Genomic DNA, 27,375 nt, shown 5'->3' on the forward strand with positions numbered 1-27,375 from the left:
TTTTAGATTTACTTATAACCAACGCTGTATCTTAAAAAATTCGCTGGTTTTAAATGAGTCAAATATCATATAAGGATAACTATGATCCATGAAAGATGGTCAGCGTTGGTATTATTATCAATTGAGCCGACCACAAAAATGTAAAACTCTTTTTTATATATACATATATCTTCTTCTATATACATATATAAGTTCGAGTAAAAGTTCTACCGCTGTAATAATACTATTAAATAATAGGTAATACCACCTAACCCAGAGAAGTTCTTAATACTTTACCCCAAAACGTAGAAGTTTAAATTTAATTTTGGAGTCTAACATTGTCCAGTTAATTGTGATTGTTTAAATAGTTGTACTTTTATTGATAACTTAAAAATAACATGGCAAGTTAAGTCATTTATATTATCTTCGATGCGTAGCTTAGAAGGTATTGATTAAACAAATTTGTGTTTTTATTATATTTTTGTGTGTGGTGAGTCTATACTATGATTTCTGATCTATAAACTCTATAGATCAGAAATCACGCCAGAAAGGTATTTTAGTGGTATAAAAAATTCACCTCCAACTCTGGTGAAACGATAAAAGCGTGTAACTATTTCTATTATCTAATGAATTTATTTAAGTTGTTTTTTTTAAAATAAAATATGTTGTTATTTATCAGCTAGTCTACGCGCTTGCATAGTTTAATACCAATGTATTTGTTGACTCAAGACATCTTTGTACAAAATAACACGATCATACATATTCGAGATAATAACAAACACACAATTGGTAAATATTTTTGCCGATGAACGGTGTGAACTAGTTTTAAAATAGTATACGTGTATTATACCTATATACCTATTATACGTTCACTGTACATTTTCATAACTTGATAGTATTTAGCAGTTGTGGGAGCTGGTTTTCGTAATCATGAGATTTCAATTAATCATTTTTGTTTTAACACTCAAGTTTATATATTCTGTTTATCAATGGAGAGTAATGGACAAGAAGATAATGATAAAGAATCACGTCATATAACAAATTATAAAAAACTATATGGAACAGCTGTACGCAGACCAACTGCCTCAGAAATAACCAACGCTATATCAGATTCAGAAGCTTTACGAGAGTTTCTAGCGTACAAAAACATATTAAGGATTATAAATATTTATGACGTACGTATTTAAATAACTGTGTAAATAAAAGTACTTATTTTTTAGTAAGATACTCTAAAATGGTTTTTTTTTGGAATTACCATTTTTCAGTATAAATACTAATACACATACCCAACTTAACCTAACCTAACCTAGACACTTAAAAAGCATAATTGTCGGTTTACAGTTTGTCGTGTTTAAAAAACAATTGTGTATATGTATAAAGTTTTATCCTTCATTAGCTATATCGTCAGAAAATTCTACCTACGGTAGAATGTCATTGTCTGTTACTCAAATATCTATTAAACTTATTTATTGTTGTTCACTCAAAGTCTAATACTTTTAATCTAATCAATAGCCCTTACCTGCTTATAGATTCAAAAGTCTTTTCTAAATCTAAAAAAAAATCAGGGAGATATTTTAAAGACCCCATAAAATAAAAGGGAAATTGGTTAAATCAAGTACATCCTCTTGAATTATATGTAAAATCGTATTGGCCTTTATGTAATATTTTAATATGAATCATCAATAATTGGCTTCTAACAGGAAGGATTATAGTAAATTTTAACAATTATTCAAATAATATGACCAGGATTTCCACCATAGAAATAGACCTAGTCTTATTAAAATCTGTATTAACCTGTGTAACTACTGAATACTTGTTAATTATTATATCTATTATAGAAATCGCTTCAGAAGCTATCTCTCTAACTGATAGAGAGTAGTTCATTGTCTATACTCTACTTACTTCTCTTCCATTATTATTACAGTAACCAATTAAGTCATTTTTGTATAAAATAATCATCAAAATAATCAATTCAACATTTAATTATTGTTTATTTTTAGGTTGAAACATTGCAACAGTTTTTCTATATTGGAGAGTATCCAAGTATTTTTATACAGATATTAAACGAGTACAAGACTTTGAGTTCCGAGCCCATTCATTTAAGCAATGACGAAATAACAACACTGACTACGAGTTACAATGGTGCATCAAAAAACAACAGAATTATTACTGAATTTAAATTCAACTGCAAATTACAAGAAATACTGTGCACGAATTTTGTAATTTTGAAATTTTTTTTACCGAAGGTTAACATTTTTTTAAACTCTATTTTCGATTACGTTAACAATATGATAGAAATGACATACAAAGGAAAATTTATGGTAAACGCATGGCTTTGGAAACTGCATATAAATCTAATAGGACTGCAAGGACTACGACGTTCTAAGTTAAAACATCAAACATTTTTAGACGATCATTTACCGGAGATTAACGAAACTCTGCAGGAGATGATAACGTCATGCCGAAACCATAATTACCTAATGAAAAGGTTTGACTACATCTTAAAAGATTACAGCAGAGGACGTGATATATATAAAGTGTTTGATAAATTTATAGAAATGTATGACCACAAGTATCAACATTATTTCCAGAAAGAAAATCGTAAATTATCTATTGGCGTTGAACCAATAGATTTACCATTCATTTTGTATGAAAACATCAATGGCCTTGCCATTGACTGGAACAAACCGAATAAAGTATTAAGTAGTGAAATTTATAATATCCGAAATCCAAACTATAAAGGAGAATGGACAACAAATCCGTTAAAATACATTAAGTTACACAAAGTCATTATGGACGTATTAAAGGCAAAATTGTACAGTTAAATTTGGGTTCATTTGGCTTTTTATCAGAGGATAGGAATAAAGGCTCGAAGCGAACATGATAGTTTTATATTTGCATTAAATAATGTTGTACTTAATTTTGCATATAGTGAAGACCACATCTTAAACAAAGTACTGATTTTATTGAGTGAAACATACAAAAACCAACGACGAGAAGATAACTGAATCTATAAGAATATTAGCAAAAGGAGTAAACGGTTTAATGAGAAATTATACTGGTCGAAAACATACTGGACATAAGTATCAAGAGGCCAAAATTGATGATGAATACTTCGAACAGCATTATGAAAACTATTCCAGATTTTTTAGAGAACATAGACTAGGATTTCATCGTTTCTTTCGTGAAACTGGAGGATATTTGGGAAGATTAAATTTAAGTGTTCTATGGTTTTTTATAAATGAAAACCAAACCACCGAATTTGTATTCCCAAATATCAATCAATAATACAGTAATACCTGTTAAAAAAAACATACATTTAATTCAAATAAATATTAAACATTTACTAAATGTATTACTCTATTCAAAACAAATTGATGTACACTTCTAGTGCGCACATGGAGTAATAATAGCAGACAGCATGGATAGAGATAAATGTAGGAATGTAGTAGAGCAGCGAAAGTCTTATTATTAGCAATAAGTAATATTAAAATAATTATACCTACATAAAAAATAACTTTGAAGTAAATCTGTGACATATCAGTTAACGAGACGATTCAATATAATTTAAAATTCATAATAAGTTACTTTAATATTTATTTTATAAGTTCTTTTCTTTTTTAGTAAAATTATTTTTACTTTATTTTATTTTAATCAAAGAGAGATTGTTGAACAGATTTAGGTAAAAAGTGTACACCACATAAATCTAAAAGATTTTTGTTAAGGCAAATTAGTTATTCTGTTTATATTTGGACTGATTGAAGAATAGTAAATTAACACTAAGAATCTCGATATGTACCACGAATATATGTAGTTAGGCGCAAAAATGTTTATGAAATTTTATAAAACACTGAATTAAAGACTAAAATTTAAAAGTAAAAACCTGTAAGTGGAGTCGTGGCATAGTGGGACATTATTTGATTTTAACTTGTAGCTACAACAAAACATTTTTTTAAAAATTTTATTTGAAAAACTTGTAAAATTGATATTCGTTACATGTTGATGTTAACGTTTGCGAAATTTTAGTATTTTATAGTTTTTCCTAACACGTAACGTACCTACGTTATATTTTGTTTTTACTAGGCAGAGCTATTGTAAACATTGCCAAATTGTGTACGGTATAGCTGCATGTCGACAAAAACAACGGCCTAGGTAAAAGAGTTTCCAAAAAACTAAACAGTGTTTGATTTAACCGAAATTTGCGTTAAAACCTACTCAAAATGTCTAAATTAAGTTTTCATACACTACTAAAAGACATAACGAATTATTATCTACCACTATATGATATACACTTAGGTGTATATTATATTTACTGTTATAAAATCTCCAACTTCTCTGCAGTATAACATTAATCAAATCACTGCCAGTCAACATTCTGATGATCAAATCCATCGGTTTGGAAACATATTATAATATAACAATTTTCGTTACATTAACAATCAATCGAGCATTGTCCACAAGCAACGTTCAACCATTTTGACATTATTATTCAGAATGAAGTAAATAATTTAATATATACTTTGACTAAACTAACACTATTTAGTATATGCAAAAATAAAGTTCTCTTGTATTATAATGAATTTAAATTATCATTATTTATAACAAGTCATCAGCCTTTTAAGAGCTGATTTTTATAATAAATTATGATATTGCAATTAAACATGCATATTATGTTATTGGGCTAGGTGGTCAATCAATTAATCTAGTCAATCCCCTACAGTTCTGATTAATACACATACGCACAATTTTAAGGGGATAGCATGCGGTCTGTTTTTAAGAAGTTTTGAACAGGCGATATTTAAGCAAAAAGAGGTTTTAATCAATATCAAAAATGTAAATTAATTTACCGGTTAATTTGTATAATCTTCGAGGTATAATTTATAATTTAAATCATTTTTTTTTATGAGTAGAAGCCATTTTTGTTTGTTTTAGACCCAGAAGCCTGAAGCTTTTGAAACTTAAATAGTAACGTTTATATTTTATTAACTTTTTAAATTGAGAATAATGTACTAAACATTTTGACTGGTCGATGACCAGTTTCGGATAACTATTTTTAAAGTTGTAAGAGTTTTAAAGTTAGGATGGGAGGGGAAGTGCGGTTGGGAAATGCGCGCAGATAAAAATAATACTACACTCCACCTTTCCTCCTGCCCTAAACTTGAAACTTCAAAAATAGTTATCCGAAACTAGTTATCGACCAGTAGACATTTTTAATACGATATTCTAAATTTAAAAAGTTAATAACACATATACGTTACCATTTATGTTTGAAAAGTTGCTAATAAAAAAACTTAGTTGGGGGGGGGGGGTAAAATTAAAAAACAAATGTAAAAAATAAAGATTACATCGTATAGAAAAAATATTTAAAAAAAAAATTTTAATTTCTTATTGAACCGTATGAGATATTGAGTGATTCACGATAATTGGATCACATTGTATCTATACAGATTTGAAATTGGACCACCTTTATAATAGTCCAACGTTTGGGTTTTTGGTCTAAAAATTGAAAAAAAGACTTCATACAATCCCTTAATATTGAAAATTTTATAGATTTTATTGTTGTTTTTCCCGATGTTGTGTCTCGATAATAACTACTACGTTTTTTTTGGTATTTTTGCAATTTTATAATGTGCATACTCTTTTTATTTTCAAATTAGGTATGCAAAACTAAAATTCTGTAAAATCAAGTAGTCTTAGCACTAAAATTAATAGATTAAATTATATTCATAGGTGTAGATTTCCACATTTATGATAATATCTCTTTTGGCTTTTAGATGTATGATTACATTACATATCAAACGGAAGAATAAAAACTATTTATAAGTAGAATCGATACTATATACTTCATTATTATGAACCAAAATCATTTTTAAAATCAAATGAGTTTTCTTATTTACAGATTTTAAAAGTAACATTGTTATTTATTCGCGAACACAAAGTCGACGGTATTGATTCCTTTTATATAAAACAATAGATCATTTAATTTTAATCTTCCCCATCTGTTTTTAGTATCATCAAAATATCTTTCAAGGGCTACACTACGATTTCCAAAAAAGTCCGTAAACAATTCTTTACAATTTTTTCCGACATATTCATAATCAATTTTGGCCTCTCTATGTCTATTATTTGGTTCATTATAAATTCTCAGTATTCGGTTTACTTCTTTTCCTAATTTATCCACAATTTGAGATATCTTCTTGTCATAGGGCTCATATATTTCACTAAATAAAATTACTATCTCGTTAAAGAAGTGGTCATCAATATAAGCAAAATGTAATACCATATTTACAACATATATAAAACCATCATACTTGCGTCGAAGCTTGGTCCGCACTGCCGCAATTTCCTTTAATTGGGTTTTTGTGGGCCAAAATTTGCGCGGAAATTTGGCTGCGACTATTGTTTGATAACAAACTAAATATACCCAAATATAACTATAAAATTGGGCCTTTAAAATGTCCAAAACTATTACTTGATATTTCTTGTATTTAGAAGGATCTGCTATCCATTCACTTATACCGTATGGACTACTGTTAATTTCAATTATTTCGTTTTCAAATACATCATTATACAAATTTTGCCATTTAAAGGTGAGGCAGATAATGTCAACGTCAAAAAGATCTCTTGAAAATTGTTGCATAGGAATCGCCCATAAGTCTTTGACATCCGATGTAAATTGTCCCTTGTTCTTGACGAAACGTTGAAATTTGTCGTCATACATTTTTAAAAATGTATTAAACATTAAATGTGGACCAGATTTCTCGTTGTAGTAATTTAAAATGAAATCACACCTTTTCATTAAGTAATTATTTTCTTGACACAACATTATCAATTTCTCCAGGGTTTCATTAATCTCCGGTAAGCGTTCTTTTAGCAATGTTGTTTCACCAAACTGTAGCTGTATATGCAGTTTCCAAAGCCATTCGCTCACTAAGAATTTCGCTCTGTACGACATTTCTATCATATTGTACACGTAGTCAGCAATAACTTTTATAGAACTTTCGATTTTCGATAAACTTAACTTCAAAAGTACAATATTCGTGCATTGTATTTCTTGTACTTTGCGGTAGAATTTGAATTGGGTAAGAATTCTTTTGGTTTTTGACCCGTCGTTATAATTTGATTTAAGTGTTGTTATTTCTTCGTCGCTTAAATGAATAGGCTTAGAACTCAATGTTTTGTACGTGTTCAATAGCTGAATAAAATCAGCTGGATACTGTCCACCATAGAAGAATTGTTGTAAATGTTCCACCTAAACACATAAAGTACCAAAATGTAGATTGAAGTATTAATTTACGCGTTAATGTTAACTAAAAACGACTACATTGGTTAATCTAAATAGCTGTATATTTTAAGTTAATGAACTACTTTTTCTCGGGTGGAGAGAAATAGTCAACCAAAGCACATAATTAGATCCATTGCATTCTTTTAATAAGTCTATTCATACCTCGCCTCGGTGCTAAAGTGTAAATTATTTATGTTTGCTGACGACGACACTCTTATTATGACAGAGCAAAATTGTGGTTGTTTAAAATGAGCTGTAGAATATAATCTCAGTTGTATTTAATTATGGATGAAATTAATCCTTAGCGTTGAACCTAATAAACTTGTGTGTATACTAACAGTTTTTGAGGCAATTTCTATAAAATATGTATATACTTACAATTACTCAATGTCTACACCTTGATTAATACCAATTATACACATTTAGAATCTTTCTCAATGTACTATTCCTTTAATCACACCAATTGTACATAACATTAATGTAGTATAAGTAATAGCATGGTCCTCGATGCATTCAAAAAATCAAGGATTGTTCCTATTCATAAATTGGGGGGTTAGTTTTAAAGATTTTACCAATCCTAGGCATATGATTTTATTCACCAACCATGCCTTATAACAATAATATACAAATTCGGTTTTTTCTATCAAGATAGTGACCATAATTAAAGCTAGTCACAGTTACACAGAAATTTAAATAAAGGTAGCATCGGAGACGTCAGACCCAGTTAATGTCTTCACGGGCCCAAGGCAAGGAGATACACTTATCTCATTGTATTTTAATTTAGTATCAGAGAAATTAAGGTAAGTGATAGAATAATACTAGGGAACTCAAGGATAAATCTTCTCGCTTATGCCAAAGACATAGCTTTATTAGGAAATACCCAATTAGAGGCAGAGCAGATTTGTTAAAAAACGTGTAGAGACAGCGAAAAAGGTCGGATTGTGTGTGAATGATGAAACAAATTGAGTATATGGTTATAAGTCGTTTGAAGAAGGATTATTAACAGGGATATATTATGAGCTCGAAGGACACATATATAAAAAGGGACATGTTTCATGGTCATCTTTTAATACAAGACAATAACATAAAAAAGGGATTTTGTACCAGAATGCAATGGCCAATAAGTTATATTTTTGCCTTAGAAAAATACTAAGCTCAAGATATATATAAATAAATTTTAATTATAGATATTTATATAAGACATTGATACGTCCAAAAATTCAATATGCCTTTGAGACGTGGTGTCTTAGGTAATAAGAGGAAAGCTGTTTATTTGGATTTGAGAAAACATTTCTAAGAAGAAATAGATTGTTTGTGTTTACACTCCAACAGGATAATGAAGAAAAAGACATAATAATATACTGAATGATGAAGAATAAAAAATATTGTAATTAAGTTAAAATAAATTGATTAAAAAAAAATAATTTTTCTGATACTGGACACATAGTATCTTAAATTCAAAAATTAAGATAAAAGTGATAAACTTTAAAGTATGTGTTTAAGAAAAGCATTAAAATTAAATCAATCATAATTCAGATAATAAAGTATTTTTAATCCATATGCCTCTGCTTGGTCATCAAAGTTCCATGTAACGTTCCTAATAACTCTCTATCGCATCTATGTTATACTCAGGACTTCATTCCAACCGACAGATCACACAACTTCACTTAAAAATACTTTCGGGCTTTCAAAACAGGTGTCGCTACCGCATTTGGTCCAGAAATATACTGAACGTCACTTGTTTTAAACTTAAATTGGTAGTTATGTACAAATGGCTCTACTTTGAGCCTTCTTTTTAGTGCCCTGTCACTGTTATACCTACTCCCAAGCATACTTATTGTAGCCAAAGTATAGATTAGAAACAGTCATAACTAACGTTATTTAACACTGCAATTATCGCATCAATTGATGTAACACCAGTTGTAGCCCATTATCTGTGAGATACACGATTAACTTTTTAATTACTTGCAATTAACTTCAAGTATTTTATTGGATAACTACACAGAACTTAAGCTTTTTTTTTAAAATTAAGGAGTTCATATAAATATTTTCTATCCTGTATATCTTATTTTTTGTGAGATACGACTATTGGAGTAAAATAACCTAATCTTACCTAGCCAAACCTGACGGTATTTCATTTGAGAGTAATATAAGTACAAATGGAAAATATCACTGTATAAAAACGACTTAAATAATGTTATAATATCAGAAATCAGAAAAAGTTAAGTACCATAATACTATCGCATGGTCATTGCGAGATACAATCATACTTAAAATCCAAAACCCAAATGGTGACGTACTTAGTCTGAAGAATAGAAAAATTAAATATTAAATTATTATAATTCACAACAAAATAAATTATTGTTTACTTGAATATCTTGAAAAACTTTTGAATCCGATATCGCAGTTGTTATTTCAGAGACAGTCGGTCTTACTGCTACCTTGTTAATCATTTGTCGACGCCATTGTTTATCAAAATCATCGTCATAGTCATATCCACTTACCTCCGTAGATAAATGAAAAAAAATGTTCAGTGTCAAAGAAATAAACCCTAGTTGAAACTTCATAATGACAAAAAAATTAAAATTACAAACGAGTGGTTTGAACAAAATGTACACGTATAATATTTTAAAACAAATTCACACTCATCTAGGCCTAAAGTACAAACATATTTTCATATTCAGCTTTTGTATGTGTTATCGTTAGCATGTATGATCGTGTTGTTTTGTACAAATTCGCAGTAAGTCAACAATAATAACAATTATTTAGGTCACCTATGATCCAAGTAATATGTTTTCCGTTAACAATAGTGTAAGAATTGAATCTGTTATAATAATTATTGTAGAAATAATCACACGCTTTTCAAGTGGTTACCTAAAATACAAACATAGGTAACATTTTCGTATTCAGCTTTTGTACATGTTATCGTGACAATGTATGATCATGTTATTTCGTACAAATTCCCTATGAGTCAACATTAACAAAAATGGTGTTTAATAATGGCACCTGCGATACATGTGTACAACTACGTCATCTTTATATTTTTTAAGATAAACGTTCTTTTTTGGATTAAAACGAGTGAACAATTTTACAAGGTTACCTATGTTCCAAAAAATATATTCTTTATTGACATTAGTATAACAATTGAACCTTATATTATATGTGTAGAAACAATCACACTTATTTCAAGAGGTGAGTTGAAGGGGTATTTTTTAATCATTGACCCATTAAAATAACATTCCCGTATGATTTCTGATCTATAGTTTTACCAGACACAAATATAAGAAAAGGTTAAAATAAAAGTAATAAAATCACTTAAAATTAAAACGCTTTGGTGCTAATTTGTAAACATTGCACCTCGCTTAATGTTATGGATACATATGTGTTTTAGCTCATGACAAATTTTCAACTAAAAGGTCCTAAAATTACGGTTAAAAAACAAAAAACCTTGCAACTCCTGTGGAGGGATGAGAAATGGGTGTGATTTAAATTTGATACTATTGACCTATAGGAACATAACAAATAAGTATTCTTAAAAAATTTAACTTGATCAGACCATTTTTCTGGGAATCATAGCCAGTAAGAGTTAAATTTTTTGAAATAACATTTTTTTTCCAAATTTAAACTGTAAAGAAGTGAACTTTTTCTAATTTTACCACCCTAAAGTACCAACATGACAAAATTTGTGATAAATAGAGTTACTACTAGAAGGAATTGGTCAAATATTAAAAAAGATACAGTGTAGTACGTTATTTCTAAATACATTTTTTTATACGTTTGAAACATAAAACGAATATGTGTCTACTAACTATTATTATATGATCGATATCTCCAATTTCTCTGCTGTCAAACTTTGATGAACTCACTGTCAGTTAACGTGCTAGTGTTTAAATTTATCTCATTAGGTCAATGTAGTTTGTTGGAAACTGTTTTATCATAACTCCCCTACGTTTATATTAACAATTTTCGTTACATTTTAGATTACAATGTAAAAGATAGGAGAGGGGTAAGTGAGTCTTCAGAATATTAGAATTCCCATAAAAAAATACTATACTACTTCCTATATAATAATTTTTATTCCTTATTTTCGTGATACCTATTTGCCTATTGCGCGTGCGGTAATAATATCTTAGTGGGGATCTCCCAGCTACTTTGCAGTAATCGAGCTTCAAGGCAAGAGGTATCAGCAATGGATGAGAAGATAGCAAACGAATTGGCGGTATATGTTATCAGACGGGGTCAGTTAAAGTCTCAACTGACGAAATTTAACTCGTTTATAAATTACCCGGGTAGTAATACCAACCTAACGCAGGTGAAGTTGCGGATGGAAAAAATAAATACGTTATGGGACAAGTTTGATAACATCCATAACAACATTGAAGCATGAGATGGTAGTACTGGAAACTTACAATATCGAGATAGGTTTGTGGATTTGTTCTTCGACTCAATGGCAAAGACTGAAGACAAATTAAAAGAGGCACGAATAAATTATATACCACAAATACCTCGACAAAATAGTGGTACAAATCAAAATGACAATTTCTCGTTTGTCAAATTAAAGCCTTTAGAAATCCCATGTTTCACAGGCAAGTATGCAGAATGGTCTGCATTGCATGATATGTATTATGCTATGATTCACTCAAATACTTCGAATACAAAAGTTCAACAATGTTATTACTTGAGGAAATCGTAAGCGGAGATGCAGGTGAATTAATACAAAACTCGGAAACTACAGCAGACAACTATGAGGCAGCATGGTCAATAATACAAATGTGAAGCTGATTTTTATCGTTATGATATTTCAGTTAAACTTTATTTATAAGTAATATTATTCGTTTTTCATTTATCTAAGTAGGTCGACGGGCAAGACGATATCGAAGAGGAATCATTTCAAAATAATGCTCATAAAAGATTATATGAAACAGCTGTAATCAGACCAACTGCCTGCAAAATAACCCCGGCCATATCGAATTCCATATTTTTCGAGATATTCAAGTAAACAATAATATATAATGTATGAGGCACATAAAACCAAAACTGTTTAACCCAGAAAAAATGTAATGCCGTTTTTTTGTGATAAAATGTTTTAGAATGATATGATATTTCAAAACTATTATGGCTCAACCTTCACAAAGATTTTTCCTGTAGATGGCAGCACTTAATATGTTTTGGCTTTGATACTTAAATAAATGTTTGTAATATCAAAATGGCCTCTACGTTGGTTAACGTTTACAGATGGTTTAAAAGGCGTGAATTTATACATACTAAAGTGAGTTTATTATATTACCTAGAGTGGATTCCCACTTTTGTGGGTTAAGCGGTTTTGTTTCTATGCGCCTCATAGATAAGGATGAGGAATATTTTTAAAATACCATTTTTTTATACTATGTTAATAAATACTTGACGTTGAATGTATTGACATTTATATATTCTTTTAAATAAGTAAAATAATTATTTAATTTCAAGTTTATGATGAACAGAGCAAATTTTTAGACACAGACTATTATCTACGACTGTTAAAATTTACAATATTGTAATATTTTATCGTTTTATCTTCTATTAATATAATAATTGTTTCGTGTCCTTAACTTTATTAATTATACTTTATTCGAGTAAATAATTCATTTGTATTCAGTTTTGAAATATTTTCTTTACCGGTTTGATAATGATATTGTACTTGTGAATTTATAGATCAGAAATCATACCTGAAAGGTATTTTAATGGGACATCGATTTAAATATTCCTCCCTCCCCCCAACCGTTGAATGACGAGATAAACATGTGATTATTTCTACACTTATTATTTCGGATTCAATTTTTGTACTTATGCAAACGCAGAAACATTTTTTTGGATTATAGGTGACCTTATAATAGTATTGTTGACTTATTGAATCCGGAAAAACTGTTGTACAATACACCTAGTCTATACCTACACTTGCCCAACAGGTGCCTTGAAGTGTACACAATTGTGGTTATTATCGAATTGTAGGAATTTTGTACCAAATAACATGATCATACAATTTAACGATAACATATACAAAAACTAAATACGAAATTATGTGTGTATTTCGGTCGAGGATGAGTGATCTTCTTAGCTCAGATAACAATATTGTGTGTAAGCACCACTGACACCATAATGTTATTTTTGTTTAGTAACTTTAATAAAAAATTCTTTCCTTGTATTAGAGAGGGCATTGTTATTTGTCAAAGAAGAAGGAGCGGTTGCGGTGTGAACTGGTCTAAGTCCTTTGCTGATTTCCTAACGCCCCGCTTAATACAACAAACGATTAACAAAACAATTAATAACGACCATCACCTTATTACTTGAAAACAAACTGCTATCATTAGATATAAATACTTTCACAACCATGTCTTAAGTCCAAACCCTCTTATTAAATGCCCGTCCTCCCACATGATTCCTGATAACCCTCCTCGCTGCCAAAAAAGATCCTGATGTAGAGATCTTCTTTAACAATAAAAAAAATGTTATTCTATATGTACTAGTAATTTACTCAAAAATGTTATTATTATTGTAATTTAATGATTATTGTATATTTTATACAGATTGTAATTTTTACGTAATTAAAAACAATCTTTTTATTAATTAATTAAGCTAGATTTGCTTTAGGGTATAATTTTAAAAATAATTTGTATGTAAACAATAGTACTACAACGGTAGAACTGTTATTGTAACTTGTTATCGTTTACCGCAAAAGGTGGATGTTCAAAGTTTAGCTATTATGTTTTAGTGGTATTATTTATGCCACAATATAAAGAAAAAAAACATATTTATCTTTTTATCTTGAACTTGATTTATTGTTGTATTTTCAACAACAAATGTTTTATTAATCGTTATTAAAACTGTTTATTTTTACATTCATCAAATTTATTAACAACGTTATTATTACAAAGTGTGAAAACATTTAATTATAATGGTCCTTTAAAAATATGTGTTCATAGAGTATGTATTGAAGACTGGTATAATATATAAATCTTTAATGCTAAAGTATGTGCTAACGACACCGTTTATATCTGTTAGTGAACAAACTCCATATCTATCGACTTTAGCTTGTCTTATAAATTTTTTTGGGTACTCCAAACTTTTGTATAATCCTATTAAATTACATATATCAGAAAATTGTCCGAATCGTGCATTCTCTCCAGCTGAAACAAATGTATGCAAATTTAACTTATTTCATGCTACTTTTCTTCATTTGCAAAACACAATTCAAGTGTATAATAATTTTTTTTTTTTTCAATTGGAAGAACACGGCTAACAATCATAATATTTTCTACCTTGTCCTATGTAACATTGTGGTTGGTGTTGTATAATAAGTAATGAACTAAATTAAAAAATGAAAGTCAAGTTTCTACTGAATATATGTAAGGAACTGAGTCCAATCAAGTATCCATTTTGTGTGAGTTTTATACTTCTTTTGTTAAAAAAAAAAAGTATGTTACTGAGATAATTATCGATTCTGTAATTTAATATGATTTACGATTTTTTTTTGTATTAAGATTAATATTTTGTACAACCATTGAAGAAGTCATTTTTTTTTACTTTTTTAAATTTAAATTTTTTTAAGATGATTAAACAAGTACAGTTAAAATTATTACAATTAGTTTATGTTAGGTATATTATATATGTTATATACCTATGCATAAAAAGGTAAAAAATATCTAAATACTTACTTTTTACATGATGGATTAATAACGCTGTAGATTTCATAGTCATCATTCTTCTTCGTTTTTCCAGATTTTTTAGTAATTCTCCATGCTCTACACAATTTTCTAGATCGGAAAAAATATATATATATATATATTTCAACTAAATATTTCATAAATGATTGTGATTACCTTCGCTCATCGGAGTTACATCAGCTGTAACCAAAATATAAAATATCAAAATACTTATACGTTTAACATTTTTATTTTTATTTTTCATACATAACAATCATCCTATATTTGATAATATTTAAACAAATCAATGTAAAATACATTCAAAACAACTAGTAGCCATGTTCGAATTAACTATGCTTAGAACGATCATCGAAACCTTGAGTTGAAAAACATACATGAAAATGAATTTTAACTTCAATCGTTTTTACATAAAACTAAACGTATTATAATCTAATTTAATAATTGAATAAAAATGTTAAATTTCTATATTTACATGTGGAAGCCCGTAGTTTTTCATGTACAAATTTTTGGTACTCTATTTTTTCTAAAATTTAAAACAAAATACATTTTAATCTACTTTATTAATATGATAGAAATCAATTTTGAACTATTACTCATAATAAATTAAATAATTTACATGGATATATATAATATTTACTATGCTATATTCTTACTATGATATGTGTAATTTTCTATGGGATTTTCTTTGTCTTCTGAAATTACAATAAAAAAATGTTTTACGTCTTAGTGGTCTATCTTCTTTAAAATTAAAAACAAAATAAATTTTAATTTACACAATTTATTATGACAGAAATCATTATGCAACTCTGTGATTATACTCAATGTATAAAATAGTTTACTACTAAATATTTACGTTGCTCTATGTATTCTGCTATGTCTTTGTTTTTTACTTCTGAAATTAAAATAAAAACATTTTGTACTTAATGAATTTCAAACAATTATGTGGAATTATTTCCATAAATTTTGCTAAGCAAATTATTACCTGGTACTACAAACATTAATACTAACTCCGCTAAAAATAACATCAAATAAATGTATTATTTAATGACATTATATTATCTATTTTTTTATTTTAAAATAAATAATATGTCGAATATCAAGTAAAAGAAGACACATAATATGTTTTATAAGTTCGGAAATAAGGTGCTTGGATTTATTATAATAAATTGAGTGAAGACCATGTAAATAAAATGGCTGAATCGCAGCAGATGTGGCGAGTAGAATAAAATTGTATGATTTGGTGGTGTTTAAAGAAGCAACATTATTACTCTTCATCGTTATTATTGTGTTTTTGACTTTATGATTATGATTATGATTACCCATTGTAAATTTTCTAGAAAGAACCGCTTCTTCAATTATCGAATACAAAAATTTATCTAGAATAAACAAATAATGGGTTTAACTTTACAAAAGCTAGAAAGTACTCAGAAATATTTTAATTTAAAATTTAATTTAATTATCTCTGATCTCAAAAAATCAAAGACATCATATTTTAGGACTTAATTATTGAAAATATTTTACCTCTTGTGTGCATTATCTGGTGGTCTATAAAAAAATTATAGACATAAGTAAATCAAGAAAAAACAATTATTTTGTATGTAAAAATATTTTTACTGACTTGTCATCAGAACATGCTCTTTATATTCATCTGTAAAATAAGTTGAATATTGAATTATATTTATGTATTTCTACTCTCTCTTGTGTATGTATAAAAATTAAAAAATCACCCAAAGCGGCCGAAACATTTGTCAACGCAAATGATATTAAAATATATAAAGTTATCATTTTCACCTGCAAAAATAATAAAAATAATAATTATATATTTTCTGAACTGAGCTGAGAGAACTATACAATCAGTTTGTTCAACTTTTTTAAAGTGATTTTATTGTAAATTTTGGATGGGTTCTATGTGGACCGAACCAGTAAAATCTAAATGTATTCGACGGTTCCCCTATGTGATTACATTTACATAGCTGTATTCTTTTTACTATGATATCATATGTACAACACGAGTTCAGATTACGTTTTCTTATTTGTTGGTTTTAATAACACTTGCAAAATTAGTGTTTACATTAGTTTTACATTTTTTTAAGTATCATTATTGGTTTTTATGCAAAATTCGTATTCGCTGTAAAATTTGTAACAATAGGTAAAGCTATCAAGCAAGCAAACTCAAACTATCAGAAAGACAAATAATAAAACAACATTTGGCCAAAAAACCACTTGTTTTTTATAATAAAAAAAATAATAAAATAAGCTAGTAGAACAATAAAAATTGTATTTGTAAAATACAACAGTTGTCTTAACGTAAAAACTTAACAAATGTATCGTGCCAACAGTTATTTGTCTTTTGTCCACATTATCAATCGCTCATTTCAGTATCATTCAAATAACATTTCTGAACCTATAAAATATGCTTTATGAAGAAATAGGTTAAGCAGTTTAAAATATAATATCGTGGGTCCAGACACAAAAAAAAAGTCCTCATCGAAGCTAAAAAGGGGATGAAATCACTTTCGAATAAACGCTTCGATGCAAATCTGTGGATAGTAAGTTCAAACCAGTACAGTCCAACTCATGCACAGTAAGAAAGTGAGGTGCAGTGTCCACAGATCGGCATCGAAACGTTAATTTCAATGGGGTTTTATCACTTTCAGTTATAGTATTTTCTTGATGACCCGTGACCTCCCCGTCCCCACTATGCCACGACCCCACTATACTAGATATAATGGTATGAATCATCAAAACATATTTTGTTTTTCATTTTAATGCTTAGGTATACGCGTTTTACACACAATTGTATCTGACTGCATTATTTATTTTTCTATACATAATATAGGCCATAGCTCCACATATGCCTATTATTCTAAAAGTTTTGTTTTTTTATCGACAATAAGGAACGATCTCTTCTTGACACTGAAATCCTATAATGGTATAAAATCCTTCAATGGAACTTACGAAGCATCCGTTCCCGTTCTATGGATTTAGGCTCATTTCTACGTACCGAAAGATGTTCCTTCGCCTCGTTTTCTGAAACAAGGCTTCGGCCTGGTGAAAAGTTTTCCCTACCTTTCTTCCACCTCTTACGTTCTGACCGGATCGACGGTTACGGTGGCGCTGTCATTGCCGTTCACCACTACCATACAGACCAAATACATTACGCTTGAAGCCGCTTTCATTGAAGACTTACAACGCAATTCAATTGACCTCATTGGTACTGAAGTTTTCATTAGCTGTAATACCCCAATCACACTTTGGTCTATATATATAACTACTTCCTGGAGCCGTTCACCTAATTTACTTCATTCAAAATACTTCTGGCAATTTAAACAGGTTTCATCTACAATCTAAAATAGTTTTTAGTCCAGTCTTTATTTCGTTAAAAAAGAAAACAATGTATAGACAAAATCTAAGCACTCTAAAGTTTCGTGTCATTAAATGTAGTAATTATGTCCAAAAACCTCAAGACTAGTATTACTAAAAGTTGTAAAAAATAATTTAAAAATGCTTAACTATTGTCTTAGAACTTCAACATATTTTTGCAAAATAATCCAGATATTCAGATATAAACAGTTTTATATACAATGATGAATCAACTGTACGAGGGTTACGAACAAATTATTATAATTTTTGTTTGACAGGGTCGAAGTTCAAGCATTCCTAAGATTCTTGGACATTGTATTGGCCACTTAATAAGTTATGCACTTACGTGGATGCTATTTATGAGATCTAGTTAATTTGATCATATCTAATTAATGCAATAGATAGTGTATAATTTGAGAGTAAATATATCTATAGAAAATTGAGCAAGTAACTCGGAAGGTATGGTACTTACAAGCATGTATGGTTTTAATACTTTTAGTATTTTAACCTTTTCTTATTTTTGTCTGACTAACAATTGCTCAGAAATTATACGTGAAAAATATTTCGATGGGTCAACGGTCGAAAAACGATCACCCTTCCCCCACCTCTTGAAAAGCGTGTGATTGTTTCTAAGCTTAATATATCAGATTCAATTGTGGTTTTATATATCAAGTGAATATGGTATTATATTATACTTACATTGATGACCAATTCTTTAACAAAGTTCTAATATTATTGAGTGGAATATATGAGCCCGATGACAAGAAGATATCTCAAACTGTAGACAAATTAGCAAAAGAAGTAAACCGCATATTGGGAATTTATAATGAACCAAATAATAGAGAGGCCAAAATTGACTATGAATACGTCGAACGAAAATGTGAAAACGATTCCGAATTTCTTGGAAATTATAAATCAATGTTTGCAAAGTTCTTTCGCGATACTGAAAATAAACGGGTCCAATTAAATTAAATAATCTATTGTTTTATATAAATGTAAACAGAACCGTCGACTTTGTATTCCCGAATAAATAACAAAACCACTCTTAATATTTGTTAAATAATAAACTCGTTTGATATATTAGTAAAATATATTAACATTTTACTAAAAATGAAATGTACAATATCAATTTATTATACATACTTCAATACATATTTAAAATACCTACTTCCTCGAGCCCTTCATCTACTTAAACTTCACTCAAAAACACCTCTGGGCAATTTAAAAATGTGTCTTAACCGCAATTGGTCCAGGGATCTACTCAATGCTAACTAACTTAACTTAATTTCTGATGTACAGGTGGCTCTACTGTGAGCCTCCTCTTTACTGGCATGTCTGTGTTAATCTTCCCTCAACTTTACTTATTGTACATAATATATAGTATAGTTTGTAATTTGTAAATATTAGCAATAAAATCAATTTTTAATTAAAAAAATATATATATTATTTTTCTAAACACTGTTTTGTGAATTCAAATACAAATCTACAATAATTCTTAGCCCAGTCCTGATTTCGTTAAAAAAGAAATCAAAAACATTATTTGATTTACCTATTTTAGAAAAGTATTTCCAAGTACAGAAAACGACTATAATACTATACTACTCTGTAGTTTAGATTTTAATTTTTTTTCCTAATTTAGAATTACATCTCTACTAGTCAAGCCAATTGATAGTGTATAATGTGAGAGTAAATATACCTACAGAAAATTGAGCAAGTAGCTCAGAAGGTATAGTACTTACAAACACGTATATTTATTATACTTTTTATTATTTTAAACTTTTCTTATTTTTTTGTCTGGCTAAACTATAGTTTAGAAATCATACGTGAAATATATTTTAATGGGTGTTTATATTTTAATTAAAGTGTATGAAAATTTAATTTGTCATGGTTTTTTTTGCTATAACGTAAATTTAGGTTGAATTACAGACTATTTTCATATAGTTTTTGGTCATATATTTGATAAATCGTAAAAAACGTTAGGTTAAGTAATAATAACATATAACATAATATAACGAACAAAACAATATCTGCTCACAAAATGGCACCGTCTTACTAGTGGCTATTTATTAAAAGCAACTGACTATAGAAAATACGCGTTCCATGAATTGAGTTCAGTGGGATACTACAATATTTTATATTTTATAATAAGTTTAACTATTATTATATGTGATTATTTCTACATTTATTATATCAGATTAAATTGCAACACTATTTCATAGAGCATAAGGCGACCTAAAAAATTGTTGGTATTGTTGACTCACTGTGAATCTGTACAAAACAACATGATCATACTTGCTAACGATAACATGTGCAAAAGCAGAATACGAAAACATGTTTGTATTTTAGGCGAGACTGAATGTGAATTTTGTTTAAAAATATTATTCGTGTACATTTTGTTTAAACCACTCGTGTATAATTTGAGCGTTCTATTGAATTTTCAAAAATTTCCTCTATCATTATGAAGGTTCAACTAGGGGTTATTTGTTTGACCCTGGAGTTAATTTTTTACATATCTACAGAGGTAAGTGGAGATGGTGAAGACGATAATTTTCGAAAACGGGGGCGTCAGCATATGATCACAATGGCTGCACTAAGACCAACTGCTTCAGAAATAACCATTGCGTTGTCAGATTCAAAAGTCTCTGGAGATATTCAAGTAAACAACAATTTATTACTTTCTGAATTATAATAGTTTAATTTCTTATTCCTAAAATTAGGTACGTGGTTTGTGACAGTTTTCCTGAAACTTTGGTCACCATTTGGGTTTTGGGCATCATTGTATCTCGCAGATACCACACGATTATATTATCGAAAAAGTCAGCTTTCTGATATCAAAACGCTATTTAAGTGGTTTTTATACAGTGATGTCTTCTATTTGTATTTATTTTCACTCTCAAATGAAATACTGTTAGGTTAAGTTAGGTAAGATTAGGTTAAATTAGGTTATTTCACTCCAATAGTCCGTCGTATTGCACAGATACACAAGATATACATGATGGTAATATTTATTATAGAAATACGTGATTATATAAAAAATATGTTAAATTGCTACTGACTGGTCTGACTTGGTGTGTCATCAAATGATGCGACAATTGCAGTGTTAAATAACGTTAGTTATGACTGTTTTTAATTTATACTATGTGCACAATAAGTATTTTTGAGAATAGATATAACAGCGAAAGGGCACTATGGAGGCGGCTCAAAGTAGAACCATTTGTACATAACTATTTAAATAAAAAATAGGTAACATTCAGTTCCATGGAGATTTGATGACCAAGTATAACCGTATGGTTTAAAAGCCTTATTTACCTGAAAAATAATTATAGTCAAATTCTTTTCTCAAATACATATTTTTAAAGTCTACACTTCAATTTGATTTTCATAATCAAAGATTCTGTGTGGTAGTTATGTATTTTAGTATAATTATATTATTTTAGTTTCGATGCGGAGCAGCGATGCTATTGGTTTTCATTTGTTTATTTTGATACACACACCCGGCAGAAAGTGCAAATGTAAAAAATTAAACATTTAAAACCCATAAAAGTATTAATCATCAAAACACGACCTTTTTTAGCTTATCAATAGAATCATTAAGAATGTCTTTCTTGGTTTTCACCGTCATTGACGGTATGGTGGTATCTAAATCAATATCTCTCCATTTCTACTATCGATGCTATCTTTCACTGCAAATCCGGTTCCAATTTTTTCACATCATGTTAGAATATCCATATATTTTAATAGTTCATTCAGTACATCATTATGTATTTTATTTTCCATTATCCTGTTTGGATGTAAGCACAGGGGCCACAGGGTCTACTTCTTAGAGCTTTTCTCTCAAATACAATTAATCAGCTTTTCTCTGATTATCTAAGGGACCATGTCTCAATGCCACATAAAATTATTGAACGTATCAATGTCATATATATCTGTTATTTAAGATTTCTTTTTATGCATCTTAAGTTCAATATTTTTCCAAGGCCAAAAAAACCCTTATTGTATTCTGATAATAATTTCCATTTTTAGGTCATTGTCTTGTGTTAAAAGATGACCCAACTATTTGAAATAGAACACCCTTTTACATATGTGTCCTTCATAAAATGTCCCTGTTGACATTCCTTCTCCACTAGTTTTATTATAATATACTCACTTTTTTTCATCATTCATAAACAATTCGACGTATTCCGCTGTCCCTATACGTTTTTTTACACATTTTTTCTACCTCCACTCGGCCATTTTCAAAAAAAACTTTGTCTTTGGCATAAGCGAGAAGATTTATCCTAGAGTTCCTTTGTATTATCCCAATTTAGCTGTGTCTCAATAAGAGTTTAATTAATTGCTCACGATCATTCCTTTCTATAACCAAATGGTAATTGAATGAATAAAGTCATTAAATACATAGTAAAATCTATTTAGTGAATTGTATTAACCAATTTGGTCTTTTTTGGTATTAATAACATATAAAATATTACTCAAATCTGCATTTGGTATTTTATGTGTTTAGGTGGAACATTTACAACAATTCTTCTATGTTGGACAGTATCCAGCTGATTTTATTCAGCTATTGAACACGTACAAGACATTGAGTTCCGAGCCCATTCAATTAAGCAACGAAGAAATAACAACACTGACCTCAAATTACAACGAAGGATCAAAAACCAATAGAATTCTTACTCAACTTAAATTCTGTCGCAAAATGCAAGAAATACAGTGCACAAATATTGTGTTTTTGAAGTTTAGTTTACCAAAAGTCGAAAATTCTTTAAAAGTTATTGCTGACTACGTGTACAATATGATAGAAATGTCGTACAGAGCAAGATTCCGGTGAGCGAATGGCTTTGGAAACTGCATATACAACTACGGTTGGGGAAAACAACATTGCTAATAGAACGCTTACCGGAGATTAACGAAATTCTAGAGAAATTGATAATTTTGTGTAAAAATAACAAATACCTAATGGAAAGTATGACGACGTTTTTAATTATAACAACGAAGAATCTGGTCAACATTTAGTAATTGATACATTATTAAATATGTATGACAATAAATTTCAACGTTTCGTCAAGGACAAGGAACAATTTCCATCGGATGTTGAAGGCTTGTTATTGGATTCTATGTGGAATTTCTCAAATAGCACTTTCGAAGATTTCTCTGGTCTCATCTTTGAAGGAAATATTTATATACGGTATATTCGAAAAGGAAATTAAAAATATCAGAAATCAGTACAATAGGTTTGAATGGACAGTAGAACCTTTTAAACACAAGAAATATCAAGAAATCGTTTTGGATGTTTTAAAGGCAAAATTTTACGGCTATATTTGGGTATATAGTTTTGTTATCAAAAGATAGTCGCATCCACTGTCGCACAAATTTTTGCCAACAAAAAAAAATTTTAATTACATAGCGGAAATGCGGACCAATCTTCGAAGCGAGTATGAAGGTTTTATATATCAAGTATATTTGGTATTATATTATGCTTACATTGATGACCAATTCTTTAACGAAGTGCTAATTTTATTGAGTGAAATATATGAGCCCAATGACAAGAAGATATCTCAAATTGTGGATAAATTAGGAAAAGAAGTAAACCGCATACTGGGAATTTATATTAAACAAAATGGTAGACGTAAAGTGGCCAAAATTGATACTGAATACGTCAAAAGAAAATGTGAAAAAGATTCCGAATTTTTTGAAAATTTCGGATCAATGTTTGCAAAGTTCTTTCGTGAGACTGAAGAAAGACGGGTAAAATTAAAATTAAATATTCTATTGTTTTATATAAATGGAAACAGAACCATCGACTTTGTAATCCCGAATAAATAACAAAGCCACTTTTAATATCTGTTAAATAATGAAACTCGTTTGATTTTAAAATAAATTAACATTTTACTAAATATAATACTCATTAAACTAAAGAAATTGATATTGTACATTTCTAAATGACATGTTTTTTTTTTATTTGTCAACTTTAATTTTGGTGCACAATAATGAATTGTGTAATGTGTTGTATTTTATTAATATCTTTTTATTAAGGCATTATAAAAAGTCAATTAAAACTTTAAAAAAATATCGGTTTTCATACTGACAATTTTAATACTACCGTTTGATATATTATACCGTACGTCTAATTATCGTCCGTATTCAAACGTCTAAAAAAGAAAAGAAACCCTCTTCAACTATATAATATAATGAACGTTAAAATCTACAATAATAACTTAACCTATTTATTTTAGTGCTAAGATTACCTGATGTTACATAATTGAAGTTGTATATTGTTCAATAATAAAAAATGTATGTATTACAAAAATTGCGAATAAAACATATTGGAACAATAAAAGTAGTAATAATTATTATCGAAACACATCGGAAAAACAACAAAAAAAAAACCTGAAAACAAACTGACATTTTTAACTTAAAATCGTAGTTAAGTAACCAAAGTCAAAAGAACTCGAATCTCTTTGCAAAACTGAAATTTCAATATCTTATGTAGTCGAAATTATGTCTGAATTTTTAGTCTAAAATAAACCAAAATAGCTTCTACTCATAGAACAAAATATTAAAATTAACAATTCTACCTTGATACTTATACAAAGTAACCGGTTATTTAATTTACATGATCGAAATTTATCAAAACCACATTTTTCTTAATAATTGATTATATATAACTTCTTTTAAACAGACCGCATGCAATCCCATTAGGAAAAACATTTTTTAATTTTTTTTTTGAAACCGTATTTATATCTTAATAAACAAGATCCCTCAAATTTTATCAAACCTTGTAGTCGATTAAATCATAATGTATGTAAATGTATTAATTATTAAATTTTATTGTAATTTATGAACTACTTGATGCGAAAAGTAACCCATAACTATGCCAACTTGCTGGTTTGTACTACTTTTGAGTATGAAAAAAATACATTGTATTCGTGATATTAAAAAAATAGTCAAAAATATTGTTAAAATAGTTTTATTTAAAAGATTGATTTCTACATTTAGGTAGGTACCAACTAGGTGTCACCGTGATAAGATAGTATTCTACTCGGGTTATAGTCAAGTGTTAATGAGAGAATCAAATTTACACTTCATAGTAGTAGGTATAACAAAAAAAAAATCAGGTAAAAAAAATAGTGCATTGAGAGGACAAAACATTTGAACAGGTTATTTTCTGCGCTGTATTGCATTTGTAAAAATGATAAAATATTTTCGTCCTAGTTTAACATTAGGATTAATAGAAAAATGAAACATTTGGAATCATTTCTTTTTTTTGGGGGGGAGGGGGGTTGAAGTTAGATGCAGACAAACAAGTACATCAGCTTTGCATTGGAATTAAAATAACTTTATTTTTTTGTATAAAGAATGTTTTAAAATCTCGATGCCTGATTATTGTTACAATTATTGACATAAAAAATATGATCAAAATATGTAACATTCAAAATATTTTTTTTTTTTTTTTATTATTGTAACGGCTGCATAGTGATTTGATTGTTTTAAAGCTTTGGTTTTCTATGTTTTTACATAAGACCTTTGATAATCATAACATTTTCAAACCTCAAAATAACATTTTAGATATAGACACGTCTTGTTTCATAAATTATCTACAAAAAAATTATTATTTTAAAATTACTGTAATTTTGTATTTTTTTTGATAAGATATTTTATTTTAGCTAGTTTTTGAAACCTACAAAATTTTGATTTAAACGAATAATTGTATGATATTCTGATAGCTTAAATAAGTTTGAGCTTGTGCAAAAATTATGATCTTAAGTATATGTTGAACTTAAGTTTAAGGCCTTATTGGGACGATTTAACAAGTTCATTCCAGGAACAAAATTATTTTATGTAGGCGTAACTTAACTCTGAAATTTTTTTATTGAGTTTTATTTTATAAGATCGAACGCAGTTAAGCCTAAGGCATCATAATATTATATATGTTTTTTTTTAGCAAACTTATGTTATATTCGCACACGGTCTACATGGTCTGAAATATATTTTTGGTGTTAAGTAAAAACATGTTTATTTGTTAGAATCCTATTAAGAAGCAATTGTATAATATATTAAATAGGACAATTCGGTATCGCTTATAAAATGTGTACTAGTAACTGAAAGTCTATTGCTTTTTGTTTTTTTCAAACCGATAAATTCGTACATGGGTTGCCTTAATATTTTAAGTTCAACATAAAATGATGTAATTATTTGAACAATACATGTGTACGATATTGTTCTGCTTTTGTGTTCAAACTTAGATTGTACTTCTATATATCATGTTTCAAATTTGGTATTTAGGTCAATATTAAAAATAAAAGCTTTGTAGAGCTGATGGTCTCCAGTTCAAACTAAACACTAACAATGGTAGATGATTACAAATTTACCACTTTTAGTAAATTATGCACCCTTTTAGTCACCTTCATTATAATATTAGTCTATGTGGCGTTGTTGGAGCCCAATGTAGTTAGTTTTGTACCAATAGTTTATAACAGGATACACAAATAGGTATCCAAAATTTTAGTTACTATGTATATGCAATAATTTTGGGTAGGTATTCGTGAAGGTTTATTTTTTCTTTGCTTTATATGTAAAATTGTAAAGAAAACATTTTATTACACATGTAGCTAGAATTAAAATTAAAAGTATTTATCTTTTCTTCGGTAAACAGTTTTTTAATAAAAAAAATGTCTTGTTCTTTAGAAGTTAGCTTGATAAATAGAAAATCAACAACTTATTAATTCAATGTAATGGCAAGAACCCCTATTTATTTATTTTATAATTTTTTATGTAGTTTGTGTATTAAAATCAGACTGTGTGGTATGGTTTTTATAAAATGTGTAATCAATACAATATCTGTTTTTTTTCATACCAATAAAATTGTACACAAGTAATCTTAGTTTATTTTACGTTTAGTATAAAAACATAATATTTTTAAAATTTAAACAATACACGGGCACATTTTTTTCTACATATTTACAACATCTTAAGATGTTTAAGAGGCCCTCGGTTGTTCTAAATTCCTAACAAAATCGATTTTAAATGGTTATATCATCTTCATTTCTGATA

The 27,375-nt window shown here is 28.6% G+C and overlaps 1 protein-coding gene across 2 annotated transcripts; it reads right to left on the bottom strand.

Annotated features, from left to right (window-relative positions):
• Positions 1-14,182: 14,182 nt before the first annotated feature.
• Positions 14,183-16,812, bottom strand: LOC126837452 (uncharacterized). Of its 2 annotated transcripts, none has more exons than XM_050571358.1 (11): positions 16,692-16,812; positions 16,583-16,612; positions 16,486-16,509; positions 16,284-16,340; positions 15,947-15,976; positions 15,818-15,856; positions 15,618-15,653; positions 15,437-15,487; positions 15,121-15,144; positions 14,956-15,054; positions 14,183-14,427 (listed from the first exon to the last, which is right to left on the bottom strand). In XM_050571358.1, exons 1-11 carry the CDS (start codon positions 16,747-16,749, stop codon positions 14,204-14,206), a joined length of 672 nt encoding a protein of 223 aa, XP_050427315.1. In that variant the 5' UTR covers positions 16,750-16,812; the 3' UTR covers positions 14,183-14,203. The 2 variants fall into 2 exon arrangements, with proteins under 2 accessions (XP_050427315.1, XP_050427314.1); XM_050571357.1 differs by having other exon boundaries at positions 15,618-15,656.
• Between the last annotated feature and the right edge of the window lie 10,563 nt (positions 16,813-27,375).

This window comes from Adelges cooleyi, unplaced genomic scaffold, assembly GCF_023614345.1.
Source record: "Adelges cooleyi isolate 19-005CV unplaced genomic scaffold, UGA_ACOO_1.1 ACOO_flye_CR_arks_rails_tigmint_CR_PRNA_249, whole genome shotgun sequence".
In the NCBI taxonomy this organism is placed as follows: domain Eukaryota; kingdom Metazoa; phylum Arthropoda; class Insecta; order Hemiptera; family Adelgidae; genus Adelges; species Adelges cooleyi.